The 15,195-nt window shown below is 36.1% G+C and overlaps 1 protein-coding gene and 1 non-coding gene across 8 annotated transcripts in view; both read right to left on the reverse strand.

Annotated features, from left to right (window-relative positions):
- Nucleotides 1-1,218: 1,218 nt before the first annotated feature.
- On the reverse strand, nt 1,219-1,353 carry LOC118896201. Its single transcript, XR_005020113.1, has one exon. It is a non-coding gene; the product is annotated as a small nucleolar RNA SNORA70 (small nucleolar RNA).
- A 2,587-nt stretch (nt 1,354-3,940) lies between these two features.
- The window catches only part of COL25A1 (collagen type XXV alpha 1 chain), a 478,809-nt gene continuing 467,554 nt past the window's right edge, over nt 3,941-15,195 (reverse strand). For all 7 annotated transcript variants that reach the window (XM_036853780.1, XM_036853776.1, XM_036853781.1 and 4 more), the window contains 3 exons: nt 14,644-14,721; nt 12,761-12,799; nt 3,941-9,123 (listed from right to left, as the gene is read on the reverse strand). In XM_036853780.1, coding sequence (XP_036709675.1) covers nt 9,121-9,123; nt 12,761-12,799; nt 14,644-14,721 — 120 coding nt within the window. In that variant the 3' untranslated portion in view covers nt 3,941-9,120. The remainder of the gene's footprint in view (nt 9,124-12,760; nt 12,800-14,643; nt 14,722-15,195) is intronic.

Raw genomic sequence — 15,195 nt, forward strand, 5'->3', positions numbered from 1 at the left:
AACTCAGGGGGTGGGGCCAAGCAATGTGCTTTTTTCAGAAACTCCAGTTGATTCTGATGAATGATGGAGTTTGAGAATTCCTGGACTTGATCTAGCTTCCTAATATATAAAGGGGCAATGAAAAGCTAGGAAACACACATTGAGAGAAAGAAGATTTTCAGTAGGTAAATATTTGATGTTTAAATGGATGACAGCACCACGTGCGGTGCACAAAGGTGCAGATAGTCCCAAACAAAATCATGGTTTTCAGTTGTCTTTGGCCTGAACCTCCCATCACGATGTGTTTTCTGCTGTTTGCTCCTATTCTCCATAGGGGTAGCTCAAATTCTCTCTACTTTCTATAAACTTTTAATCCTCTCTGGCCACCTCTTAGATGACATGCCCCCTATTTCATATAAAACATATTCTTAATTTAGATTTGAAAGAGGTCGTAACACATTTTCCTTTAAGAATTACCTAGAATGCTAGGAACTAGCTGTGTGGGTTGCTTTATCCATTATGTAGATTAACAAAATTGGTAGTCCAAGTGGGTTTTGTTGTTGTTGTAACTTCTGTCACTCATTTATTCATTTAAAAATATTTACTGGGAACCTGTGAATTGAGTTCATCCTTGGTTCATCATCTAGCAGAGGAGGTAGATAAACATACAATTATCAACAACTGGATAAGTGGTATAGCAGTGACACGTAAAAGCAATTACTGGAGCATAGAAGACAGAGAATCTAAGCTTGGCAGGAAATGGTGTTTCGGAAATTGACGTATGGGTTAGGTCTTGAAAGAGCAAGAATGCTTTTTTTTTTGGACAGGAAAGTAGGATTTATGGGTGGGCGTGAGTAAGGAGAGGACAGCGCCAAGGCTCTCGTGAGTGCAGGGCCCGCCATTGGTCCAGGGGCCACGATTAGGGATGTATTTGATCCCACAGCCATCCGGGATGAACCGCTTTTCTGCCACCATGTTTTCAAATTCACCCGCATTAAACTTAGTAAATCCCCACTTCTTGGAGATGCCGATCTTCTGGCGGCCAGGGAACTTGAACTTGGCCCTGCCGAGGGCCTCAATCACATGCTCCTTTATTCAAAGCTTGGTATGGATGCACATTATGACTTGGCCAGTGTGGACCCTGGCCACTGTGCCCTGGGGCTTTCCAAAGGCACCGCGCATACCTGTCTGGAGCCTAGACTGGGGACAGCATGACAGTCATGAAGGTCCACTGGAAAGGGCTCTCCCCAAGGTCCCTTAGGGCAACCCGCACAGGCAACAGGCTGCATGCACTACCGAGGAGGCTGCTGTTCACAACCGTTGCACACCAGGCCCCCACGGGGAAAAGAGCACCTTCGGCTTAACTGGCTGCAAAAAAAGAGAGCAAGAATTCTTTAGGTGAATGGTGGGGATGGGGATGGAGACTGTTTCAGGCCTAGGAAGCAGCCAAAGGGACCCTCAAATAGTTTAACATGGGAAAACCTTTGGGTAAGGGTTGCTGACCAGCAAGCAGTGATGCTATAAAGCTAGACAGAGTGGGATCACAAAGGCCTTTGTACTTTATACCAAAATAAGTATCTGCATGATAATGGGGGACTGCGGAGGATTGTAAGCAGGGGAATGGCATGGTTAATTTCCCTGCAGAACTGCTTTCAGTGAAGTTGGTTTTGGCACACGCACTTGGCTTATAATGAGGAACATTATGAAAACCTGCTGTAATGTTCATTGTAGGAGTGCCCTAAACGACAGTGCCCACTCTAAGAAATCTCACGTAAGACACTTCTTATCCATCAGCTTTGATTCTTTTGAGGAAGTAGTATGTTTTCACTTTACGGATGATGTAAACGTGTAAACTTATTTCTTTTTTTGTTATGGATACCGAGAAGCTGAGAGCCATACAATTTTAAGTCTTACATCTTTTCATTACAGCTTTCTTTGTGGCCTTGAAATTTGTTTCAATTTTAAGTCTTACATCTTTTCATTACAGCTTTCTTTGTGGCCTTGAAATTTGTTTAAGTATGGTTTTCTTGGTTATTTTTAAGTGTATTTAATTTCTTTATAAGTGTTTGTTTAATGTGCCTCAAATGCTATATGAAATGAAATGGGATGATAAATTCATAAATAAATAAGACACGGCCATGTTTGCTTTCTCTGAATCATCAGAGTCATATCGAGTATGAGGTGGAGGGGAGGTGGTCATTAGAGGCAGGTAAGCCAGCTCAAAGGCTCTTCTAAAAGTCCGAGAGAGAGCTGGGGGGATCCTAGGCCGAGGCAATGGTAATGGATGAGGAGAAGGGAGGTGGATCTCAGAGATATTTAGGAGGTAGAATTGAAAGGATTTGGTAATTAGATGCTGTACGTATGAAGGAATGGGTGGGTGATGAGAGGCAGGTGGTGTCCAGAATGATTCTGACTTTTCTATCATGTTTGCTTGACTGCAAGGTGGGGGATGGTATGTTCACTGTCATATGGAAGTTTGTAAGAGAACCGGGTGTAAAAATGATGAGCTACCTGTGGACATACAGATAGATGTGCCTGTAACAGCTGGTCTGGAAGGTAGGAGAAAATCTGCAATACAGATAGCAACTTGGTCTTTGTGGGAGTGAATGAGTTTTCCTGGAGAAAAAGTGTGATGGAGAAGAACAAAAGCAAAAGAAGCATGTAGGTCAGCGTCCTGAGGATTATCATTTAATGATCAGGTAGAGGAGAAAGAGCTGGCAAAGGAAAATGAGAAAGAAAAGTAGAAGATACACTGTTGGTGGGGATGTAAATTGGTGCAACCACTATGGAAAACAATATGGAGGTTCTTCAAAAAACTAAAAATAGAGTTGCCATATGATCCAGCCATCCCACTCCTGGGCATATATCCAGACAAAACTATAATTCGAAAAGATACATGCATCCCTATATTCATAGCAGCACTATTCACAATAGCCAAGACATGAAAACAACCTAAAAGTCTATCCACAGATGAATGGATAAAGAAGATGTGGTACCTATATACAATAGAATACCACTCAGCCATAAAAAAGAATGAAATGATGCCATTTGCAGCAACATGGATGGACCTAGAGATGATCATACTAAGTGAGGTAAGTCAGAAAAAGACAAATACCATATGATATCACTTATATGTAGAATCTAAAATGTGACACAAATGAACATATCTATGAAACAGAAACAGACTCACAGACATAGAGAACAGACTTGTGGCTGCCAAGGGGGAGGTGGGTGGGGAGGGGAAGGACTGGGAGTTTGGGATGAGCAGATGCAAACTATTATATATAGGATGGATAGACAACAAGGTCTTACTGTATAGCACAAGATATTCAATATCCTGTGATAAACCATAATGGAAAAGACTATGAAAAAGAATATATATGTGTATAACTGAATCACTTTGCTGTACAGCAGAAATTAACACAACGTTGTAAATCAACTATACTTCAATAAAAGTAAAAAAAAAAAAAGAAAAGTAGGAGAAAACAAGAGTGAAGGGACATGGGAGCTAAAGGAGAGTGTTTAAGAGGGTCGCCTGCATCTAATGTTATTGGTAAAGGCAAAAACGATGAGGGCTGAAAAGTGCGCTCTTTTAGTTAGGACTTAAAAATAATTGACGACCTCAGTGGGGCATTTTGTCATTCATTATTCAATACATTGTCATGATTACTATGTACTACATTCTAATCACATGATGATGACTGATTTGATGTGGTGCAGATAAGAGTCAACTGAGCATAAGGAATTTTAATTCATCAAGACAGGAAATTCTGGAAGAAAAGTGAATTTGGAGGAGAAGTTCAGTATAGTTCTTACTATCTAATAAACAGAAAGTACTAGTCTTTTTTAGAAAATCACTATAGCTAGGCACTAAGTTGAATGGCAGTGTTGCAATATTGCGGAAAAGTAGAATAAAATTCTTTACGGACTGTGTTTAAATCAGAGAAAATAGACCAAGGTGTTCATGAACATCAATAAAGCTTTATAACAATACAATTCATTACCATTGTTTGGATTAATATTGTAATAATTACACAATTTTTACATTATGAAAATAAGTCATAAATAGTGTAAAAATAATTCTGAAGATCAACTTCTCACAAACTAGGAACCCTGAAAACAAGTTAAAAAAGCAAATAAAAACAAATTAGAAACTGAACACAAGGCAATTATCTCCAGGCTGCAAATCAAAAACCACATGCGTCTTTTGATTCAGTAATCTCAGCTGGAGAAATTACAATGAAATGAAATAAGAAATCAAACAGGGAGAATTCAATCTTTCAATTATTTACACTACTGAGAAAAACAGGTTTGTGCCATATTTACAGTGATAAGACACAACACATTCTTAGAATAATCAATTACATGAGACTGGCCCACAAAACATTAAGAAAAATATGCAGTGTAATGCTTGCCAAAATATTTGTTTTGCATTTTTCTCTTACTTTGTATTTATGTGATTTTTTTGGCAATATAAAAATAGCTGCACATAGAGATGAACTTTAAAATGTAAAAAATACAAATAAAAATATAATATTTTCTAAAGGAAAATCAGATACATACATCTTTTAAAAATGTTATTAAATTGCATGAAACATTTACAACAGTATAAAGAATATTCACATAAATGTCAATAATATGTAAGACATTCTTTTGTGAATCCAATTTATTAATATTTCTGAGATATGTGAGAATATCCACTGTATTTTGAGAAATGTTGGTACTTTGTTATCAATAAATCAAACGTCAGGTTGAAAAAGTCTTATTCCCAGAAGGACAGTTCTGTCAATAAGCAGCATAGGGAAACTTATGCATTTAAATACATTTAAAAAATCAGAAATGTCACTAAAATGTTTCAGTATTGAATTAGCAAAAACAAAATCCACTAAAAATTTAAGCTGGAAGGGTATCTTTGCTATGGTATATAGTAAATCCAGCTGATATGAAGCTATTTCAACAAAAATGGGAAAAAGTAGGGACTGAAGGTCTTTATATTCTAAAATAACTTATCAGAATCATAATTGGTCAAGTATGTTAATTCCACTAGGAATGAATTGTTTTAACAGCCAGAATCACATGTGACTGTTCTTAATCATTATTTTTGAGAATATAAGATTACATTGTTATGGACTTGACTTTCTAGAGATAGAAAGGTTTTTGTTTTTTTGTTTTGGTAGAAATTAGAAAAGTTCATTTTTGGTAATGTTAATTATTAATATAACTTGATTATCAAGAAATAGAGAAAAACAAGATTTCAAATATCAATATCTGCATGTTCCTAAGATCATTTATTAGAAGATATGAAAACATCACCCACCTTAACAAGCATAGCTTATTTCTGGGCAAGATTATATATAGTGGCCAAAAAAAAAAAAAAAAAAAAAAAGATGAAAAGTGGTGTTAAATTTTTATGCTATAATAGTAACATTAAAAATAAAACTTTGGAAAATTAAGCATGTTGTCTAAGTGATAAAAATATAATACCAATTAATTTTTCCACAGATACTGACATGCTGATTTGACCACTTCTAAACTAGTAGAGAGGTGTATATATGTATATATATTGTAGACAAAGGACATATAGAATGAACTACTGGATGCATAAGAGTTCTTACTATTCCATCAGAACATCATGCATAGGATTCAAGAACAGACTTTTTTTTTGGTAGAAATTCAAGATATTCTCATGTTTCCTATGAAATCAAATAAGAAAGAAAAACCTTTCAAGACTGCTTTTCATAATGAAAATGAAAACTAGAAGAAAAATTTCGGCATATTTATGGGTCAGGTACTCTCTGAATGTGTGCAGACTTGTCTAATGTTGGTTTTGTCACACTTAATCAAACTCTATAAGCTAAAAGATGAGAGTAAAAGTTGATAAAGGCATATGGTATATGAAATGAACATGAAATAAGAGGATCCACAATCCAAGTACACACATATCATCTATAGGTACACTGTTTTGTTTTCTTTTACATTAAGAAAGACTGGTCATTGAACCATAATTATAGTAAATCCATAAACTTGAAAAATAAAATCACGCACTAACAGTTTAGGAATGCTATTAAACAGAGAAATGAAATTATCCATAGTAGAGTTGCATTGTCCATAAAGAAAAAGAAAAGAAATACATTAGCACCAACATAAACGGAAAACAATTTTAAAGCTAAAACACATACCAGTTTGGCATCCTTAAAAGATGCTTATCAGAAATAGAACCTGATCTTATTTCCAATGTCTTTCATGTATTTTTTCTTAATCTTCTATCCAATAATAGAAATTAAAAGAAAGCAAACTTAAAGAAAAATATGTAGCTGCCAACACATATATCGGCAGACACATTCATTAGTTCATTAGGCAATTATTTGAGGATTCTCTATATTGATAAAAAAATGGATGATTTAAAATATTTTAGTAACAAAAGTTGAAGATTATGCATGTTGGTTAAGACCTAGCAGTTCCACGGAACAAAGAGGAGGACCATGGTCCTTTTGTTTTCCCCAAGGAAATGTATTGAAAGTTTACAGCTTCCTTTAATCATGGAATAAAAGGCAATATTGTCCAATCAGTTATAGAGTAAAACCTCAATATACACATAGGACAGAACAGTATTCTTAAAGGGCTGTGTTTAAAAAATACATATATTTTTTGTACGTGAAGTGTTTCTCTTTTGATGTTAAGGTATTCTCTTTTGAAGCTGTGCAACTTTTAAACAGTGATCCATCTCAATTCCTCTTTCTACTAGAGGAGTAGAAAGAAAGAGAGATAGGAAGAAATATAGCCACCAGATTTTTCTCAAGACACTACTGTTTGTTTTCCTGAAGAGACTGTGGTTTTACTCGTTTTAGTTCATTTTTCCAAAGCATTTAAGACAAATTGTTTCAGACACTGAATAAAATACCTTATCCTAACCAGATCATACAAGAGATGGGTAGAAAATGCCCTCTGTTGTTTTAAAACTGCTAAACTGGTTTCGGAGTGTGGAATGTTACTAGAGATGTTATCAATTTGATTGATAGATTAGCTCAAACATCTTTCCATTCTTGAAAACGTAATGGAAACAAAAAGAAGGCATTTTGTATAACTGAGCATTATATATTATGAAAGAGATCATAAGGATCTTAGGATCCTTGTCTTATAATCATATCTTAACTGTTGTCACCATAAGCCAATGATGAGATAATTTCCCCTCTGCTGGTGAAAACCTATACATGAAACCAGAAATTTTCCCACAAAATGGCATGAAATGAGAAATTATATTGTCCAATGGGCTGAAAGAGTGACTACTCCTCATTGATGAAGTTTCTCCTAATGTAACCCTTCCACTTAGAACAAGTCATTTCAAAACATGCTATCAACTCTTTACTGTGCAAAGAGATGCTCAGTCTAATACAGTTAGGTAACTTTTGAGCAAGTAGTTGAAAAATACTCTTTATGGCAACTATATTTCACAGCTTTCTGAGATCTCAGATTTGGTCTGTGCATAAGACAAACATTTAGAAATGTAAAAAAGATCAAGAAATCTAAATATAGACACAACTTAGAACTAAATAGAACTACAAGAAATAGAAATGAGTTAATACGATCAAATGTGACCAAATCTTGACTTTATCTTAACTGATAATCACTATATATGTTATATTCATCATACAAAAAAAAGTCAAAAAGTACTGAAAAATTGTTTAACTTTGATGCTTTACAATGACTGAACTGAAAATGGAGCTTCTTTTATATTCTCTTCAATTATTCAGAACAGGAGAGAAGTTAGCAAATGGTCATCTTGACTGTTGGTACCAACTTATTAGGATTTGAAGACTTTCCTTTAAAAAATTGTTCAAAATAAATGTGACAAAAGCTGGAAAAAAATCTTTCTTGAATATTCCTGGGACTAAAAGAGAAAAGAAAAAGTATTAAAAAGAATGGAAAATATCTTTCTGTTTCTAGAAGTTTGTAGAAAATGTTTAACATGGGTTGGATCTTGGAAGGAAGGGAAGCTCTCATCAGCTTCAGTAGAGATTGTAGGATGAGCTCTCCTACATCCTCAGGAAAGGTTATTTCAGCCAACCTCTTCTTGGGACGTGTTGTATCTTCAGCAACCTGAGCTTTGGTGAGATGTACACACCCTTTGTCCTCAGGAACAGGGGCTGCCATTCCAAGAATCTCCTACCCAAAAGAAGTGCAGTATGCGTCTGTCATTTTCCAAAAGCACCCATGTTAACACTTGCTGGAATTCAGTTTATTAAAAAATAAAAAGTCCTCTATCCTGGGTGCCTGCCTTTGTAAACCTCTTTCCTACTTGGTCACATGAGAGACAGTGCAGGAGGCTGAACCAATCCTTTCTCTTCATCTTCACTGCCAAGGGCAGCCCAAGGAAAACTAGTGTCAGCAACCATCTCAGCCCCTGGACATTTCAACCAAAGAGGCCACGTGAGCCCACAATAGTGGAAGCTGAAGATCTGCAGTTGGGACCGCAACTCCTTTCAAAATACAAGACCATTTGTGTGTGTGTGCTCTCCGCCACCTTATCACTTTTTGGCAATGAGCCATGGTGTAACCCCCTTGAGATGACAAAAGAAATAAAAGTTCAGATGTGATCAAAGGACTCATAATGCAGCATGCTAGCATCTGAGTTTGCACAGCAAGCAGGCTTGGCACACGATCATGCTTTTTTAGTCAGTTTCAATGGGTGGTGTGGGCATGAGTAGCAAAGGTGAGTAGGGATGTGACGATAAACTCTAAAATCAGTCAGTAGAGTACGTTTTCATAGCTTCGAGTTCATATTTGGTCACGATTTCATGTAAACTATCTCATGGCACTTTTTGTCCATGCAATTAACAAGACCAAAGTAAGAAAATAGCAAGAACAATCAATCTCTATCACTATGTCCATGTAAATACATATCTTCACGTAAGATAAAGAGATACTGATCTATATTTTTTGCAGGCTTCTCACTGGTTTCACATATTGCCCAATTTCAGATGTAAGGGAAGAAAAAATGGATATGTGTACTACTGCAAACAGGAAGAAGCAGCTATATGTAAACATATCTCAGACTTGTAAAATCTGCAATCCAATTTTCAACTATAAATATAAAAAGTGGACCATTATATACACAACTTCATGCTTGGAAGGTTAGATTCATCACTGCAGAAAAACAAACAACAAAAAAGACAAATGTATAGAATTAGTAGTTTAGGATAAAAATTCCAAATTAACATTTATTTTAAGAAAACTGGTAGAACCCTGACTAGAGGGTTTTTTTTTTTTTTAATCAATGAGCCAATTGATATGTCCTATACATTACTTTTCTAAAATTCATCAAAATTTTTATCCTAGGTTCAACCCACATTTTGTTTTGCCACTGAGAAGTCTGTGGGAAGTGTTTGTCTCAGTAACTATTCTGGGAAAGCAGAAAATTAGGATTTTATCACAGATGTGCCATAATTAAAAACATGTCCTATATATGGCTTATATAATCTTCTCCAAGCATTAAAACACAACTGTGGAAAAGGTTGAGGATTCTGACCTCAGTGGCATTGTTCACTTCACCAGTGCCCAACTCTAACACTCTACTCCCTTTGGGTTCTGGTTTCCCCTTTCCTTTTTCTGGCCCTGCCCTGCTGTGAAGGGCATGCAGGGCAGACCTCTCTGCTGTCAGGTCTTCAAGCTGTGTTATAGGTTCTATTGTGATATAAGGATCTGGAAATGTCTGGTTCCTTGTTTTGAGCAGCCATAATTACTAAGGTTTTCCTAGAACTGAAGTTAAGTCTGAGAGAACAGAGGAACAATGGTCTTTGAGGTATAACTTATAGAGCAGATGTTGGTGACAATCTTCACTTTTACTCAAAGAAAAATCAGTGAGAAAAGTAGAATGTCCAGAGAAGGAGAATAATAAAGATCTCTTCATCTCCCCACCACAATGGTGACTCATCTTCAGAGTCATCTTTCAGTTCAATAATTAAAAATATTTGCTTTTCTCTCTTCAGTAAAAATAGATGCTATATTAAGTGTGCTTAAGAGGCTGGGTACATTCTGATCTTTAGAAATGAAGTTCACTCAATGTTACACACATCATGCCAAGGCCAGAGAATGTGTCTACAGGAAATATTCCTTTCTCCAAACTCCCACTTATCTCAAATTTCAAACAGATGCATTTTTTTGAGAAACCAATGTTTTGTAAATAATCTCCAGAATTTTAAAGATTCTTTTTTCCCCCAGACTTTAAAACTTAATTTAAAAAATCTGTCACCTTAACTTTAGGAAGATTCTGTTGCAAACCTGTCAGCCCTATCTGGAAAAATGAAATTTCATGAAACATTAAAAAATATGAAGGCTATAGGTATTTTTCCTATTAAATAGCTTTTAATCTCTGGATAAGGACAGATGATAACTTTAATAGCTTGTAAGTATTTTCCTAACCATAAATTCTGCCATTTACTCACTGTATGAATTACAGTGTGAATTAGTATGTCATTATTCTTCGAAATTTAGAAAACTGAACTATATCTAGAAAGAAAAGTAATTTAAACAAAGATCAAATAGTTTTACATGGAAAAACTATTATTGAGAGTAGTATGACTAACAGGACTTGTTCACAGTGATTTCTACTGTGGCTACAATCTGAATTTTCAGTCAAACATTTACCACTGTGCTCTAGAGACTACTAAACATAATGTTTAAAAAAGTAGTCCACTAAAACAGGACTGAGTAATCTACTGGCTTTCTTTTAAAAATATCATTCAAAAATTAATTTGATTTGACCAACAGTGTATTTGAGATAGCTAAGTTGACCACATAAGAGATTATATTCAATAGAACATTTCATTTTTCTAATTGTTTCTTTCTTCTTTTTTGGGGGGACGGGGTGTTGGGGAAGGATAATCACTATTGTTTGCATTTGATTGTGTTGGGGAGTGTGGTGAGCGATACTGAAGCTTTATCATTGAGTTATGATTTTTTTTTACCATTTAAAAAATTTTATTGAAGTATAGTTGATTTACAACATTGTGCATTAGTCTTTATATAAAAAGAGGCTGGATTTAAGACAGCCTTAATCTTATGTAGAGCATAGTGTATATTCTGAGGAAAAATAAGCACTTAAGAGGTAAATTTCTGATTTTCTGAGCTACTCATATTAGCTCATATTACTAGGTTTGGCCATTTTATGAACCAAAAAGATGATGAATCCTTTGCTTGCTGCCCTTATTTTTTTGCCTTCACAAAAAAGGAAGTGATTTAGAAGCAGCCAAAAATGATGTGAACCCAAGTGCTGAGTAGTGTCAGAGGCTGGATAAAGCAAGCCCTTCACATCTCTCTCCATGTAAAGTGTGCCAATGACTGGATTAAAAAATCATTATAGTATTAGATTACAGGGCAAAGGTTAAAGAGCAAATGGTAATTCCAGCTCAAGAAGGTATTAAAAATTCTGAGAACAGGGGTTATGATGGTAAAAGGATAGTTTTCTCAGGTGAAGAAGAATATAATGATAGCCTCATCTTCCCAAAAACCACTTGACCTCAGCTGTGATGGAGCTAATGATCTGACAGGCTGAAAGTGGAGTATGGGAAGCTACTAAATAAATGGGAGAGAAGGATTTTCTTTCCCTCAACAAGTGGGGTGAAAGTAGTTAAGCAAGAGAGTGAGTTTCACAGGATCTCCTCACAAATGGAGTTGATGAGATGAGAGGAAAATAAGTCTCTCCTCATCTTTTTGCAATCCTACATAGTTTTGCTGTAGGCTTGCCAATGAAGCAAAGCCTATCAAAAATGACCAAAGAAGCCACAGGTGTTAGAGAAAAAAATTTCAAAATGATGAAAGAGCATGTATACTTCCCTCTGGCTCATTTTCACATCAGTAGAATTCCTTTAACCTTAGGTAGCATATGCACAGTCCTTTATAATTAGGTGCGCACCGTTACTGTGTAAAGGTCGGGTATTCTCTGAAAGGCACAGCGCATACAGATCTCTTCCCTCCTTAAAGTTCTGCCATTGCTTTCCATTGTCTACTTCTAGTTCTGTTACATACTAGCTCTGTGTCCTTGGAAGTTACTTAACTTCTCTGAATTTTACTTTCCTCACTGGCATCATTCACGATAATAATACACTATAGGGTTATCAAGAGGATTAATATGAAATCCTATATGAAAGGGCTTATCACACAGCCTTTGTACAAGAAGGTCCTCTATGAAGAATAATTTCCCTTCTCTGCTGAATACATACACAGTGACTATGGGTGGCCACATGTAGAGGCTAGAGCAAAATGATATCGTCAAGGACACCAACGTAAATATAACCAGATTCTCCTAAATAAATCAAGACATCATCGAAGAAAAGAAAATTATGCTTACATTTTCTGCTTTCTCAGCTTTGTGACTAATATTGACAGGGTTCTACCATGTATTTGCATATTTGCCTAAGTAACTGAGTATAAACAGAAAAAGAATCACAATTAAGAATAATTTTAAACAGTAGGAGGAAAAGGAGTTTGAGACAAGCAAACCATTGTCAAGATGCACTGCCCCTTTCCATTCTGAAGAAAAGATTAAATAGGGAAGGTTCCAAATTACAGTGTTTGCCAGGAATTATTTTTACTCATCAGTTTAGGAAGAAATCAGCAGCAAACACCATCAAAAGATATTCTAGAGATGGGATCTTTTGCTTTTTAATACCCAAACACCTTTCAGCAATGTCAAATTCAAAAACTCTGTTCTAAATGGAAAAGGCTAGGCCAGGTAAAGAGAAAGGGACAGTGCTTCTTTTAGAAATAATTCCGTAAAGCCTACCTTTTGCCAACAGCCAGGCATGGGTAATCCATCTGGCCCCTATTTTAAAAAGAAGAATAAGAATTCCTCAGGTTCCACGAAAGTGATCATACTTCATAATTAATATGCACAGAGGCTTAAAAATGAATATCTACCTGTTAGATGGCTTTAGTCATAGGCATCTTTTACTAATAATCAACTCCCAAGATATTACCCAACATTAGTTAAAAGGACGAAAATTCGAATGTTTTCCAAAGTGAGTACACATTTTTCAAATAAATAAAATATAGAAAGATTTATACTTAACTTTGAATAATAATTTGTAAAACCTAGTGGTCTACTTAGTTATATCTCTAGATAATAAATCTGTACTATTTCTCTTAATTTCATTAGAACGCATTTTATAATTATCTTTATTCAATTAATGGAAATAACTTCTCTTCCTGGTCACTATGTTCTATGGTTGAATGCATGATAATGATGAGGAATCAGTGGTGAACCATTTCTATCTGAAGTTTATAGCTCTCCATATGGAGTATCTTTCAACTTTTCTGTATTTAAAGCAGATAGAGTAAAACATTAAATTGATTGAATTAAAAGACAGGCAGCCAGTCTATATCTTTATAGTAAAATGTTATCCATAGTCTTTCTCAATTTTTAAATTAAAATTCTTCAGAAGCCAATTAACAAATTCTGAATAAACAAGGTATTCTTAAATGTTGCAAAATTTATTTTCACTTAAAGGGTAAGCACTCTTCAGATACAAATGATATAAATAAGGCAGGAAGAGTTGATATATTATGAAGCATGCTTGTGTTTTCCTCCAACAAAATGATTGTAAAATACTATTTATTGTCAATACCAAGCAAACAAAATCAAAGACTGGGCATATCATATTGACATTTTCTAATTGCAATTATTGACTGAATAAAATTTTCTTCTACAATACAATCTCTTAAAAGACTTGAGAAACAAATTTATCTTTAAAGAATCATGCTTAGTATTTAAGAATAATATAAGAACATGCAGACCAAGTATAACCATCAACACAGTCATAAAAAGTTTTCCTTTACACCTCAGAAAATTTGCATACACTTTCTTTTTAAATGTAAAAAAAAAAACCAACACCTTGAAATAACTTTATAAGATATTTGGGAAAAAAATCGGTAATGCCAGATTGGTACAAGGAGAAGGATCACCCGGTAGAATTTTAGATTTTAGTATAAGGATTTAGACATGCCAATGGAGGTAGGGGAGATCTGTCTACTTTAGGAAAGTGAGTTTCAAAAGGAGGGACCATTAAATTGAAAAGGTTATGTGACAAAGAAGAGGGTTTGGGCTGCAAGACTATTATCTTTAGAAGCTCAGAGAAGTTTGGTTTTCTCCCCTACGGTCTCTTAACGGCATTCCTTTGAATTGGTTAAGTCTTGACCACAGAAGCTTAACTATGTAGGTTTGGTCTTATTTACAGCCTGACAGAAATTTGGTGAAAGAGGCAAAAATGACTTTATTTCTTTTAAGGAAAAAAAAAAAAAAAAAAAAGCTAACTTTAGGGGTAAAACCCAAAGTTATAGCCTAGTTGTACCTTTACATAGAAGATTTTTATGCACTTTTAATGTCATCTTGAAATGGTTATTAGATAAATTGACATTTCCCCGAACACAGACGTGGCAGCCATGTCCGTTGTGAGAACAATGTCAGGAGGTTCATTTGCAGTCACTGATTGAAATGCGTGCATGTTCTTTTCACTCTGCAGAGTCACTGAAGGAGCGATTCATGCACATGCATGTCGCGTGTTTATCGTGTAAAGCTCGCTCCAGAAGTGCCACTTTACACTGAGAGAGATGAATATGTAATAAACAAAGGCACTGCATGCAGGGCGGTAGGAAAGAGAAATACTGTACCAATTGGCAAGGGGCGTCCAGCCCATCCAGGCCAGGCTGGCCTGGCTCCCCTTTTTCCCCCTTAACGCCACGGAATCCCTGTTTGTAAAGATTAACTCATAACGTTACTAAACAGAAGAAATCACGTAAGCACAATTTCTGCTAATGAAATAACCACAGTAACAAAAGGCTGGGAGAGGAGCAACTCTGAAGGGCAAGGTAACATCTAGTGACGCTGGACAAAATAAAACAGAGCTTGATGTGGTCCTGCAACTAGGGCTTGTCTGGGAACGGGGACCTGCTCTCCGGAGCAGGACGGAGGCGCACTGGTTCCTCCTCCGAGCCTGCATTCACGCCCCGGGTGCACATCAGTACTCGAGTGCTGAGAAACCAGGCACAGCTGGTGGCCAGAGACAAGGGGTGGGACACACTGACCACCTGATATCGATGTTTCTGGGACCTTAAAGTCTACGTTAAAAGGCGCCAGTCAGAACCCCCGCTGGTGCGGTCCCTCCAGTTTGCTCCTCTCCCAGCTTCGCCTCCGCATGTGACATCTGGAGACGGTTGCATGAG

Source organism: Balaenoptera musculus, chromosome 5 (assembly GCF_009873245.2).
Source record: "Balaenoptera musculus isolate JJ_BM4_2016_0621 chromosome 5, mBalMus1.pri.v3, whole genome shotgun sequence".
Taxonomy (NCBI): domain Eukaryota; kingdom Metazoa; phylum Chordata; class Mammalia; order Artiodactyla; family Balaenopteridae; genus Balaenoptera; species Balaenoptera musculus.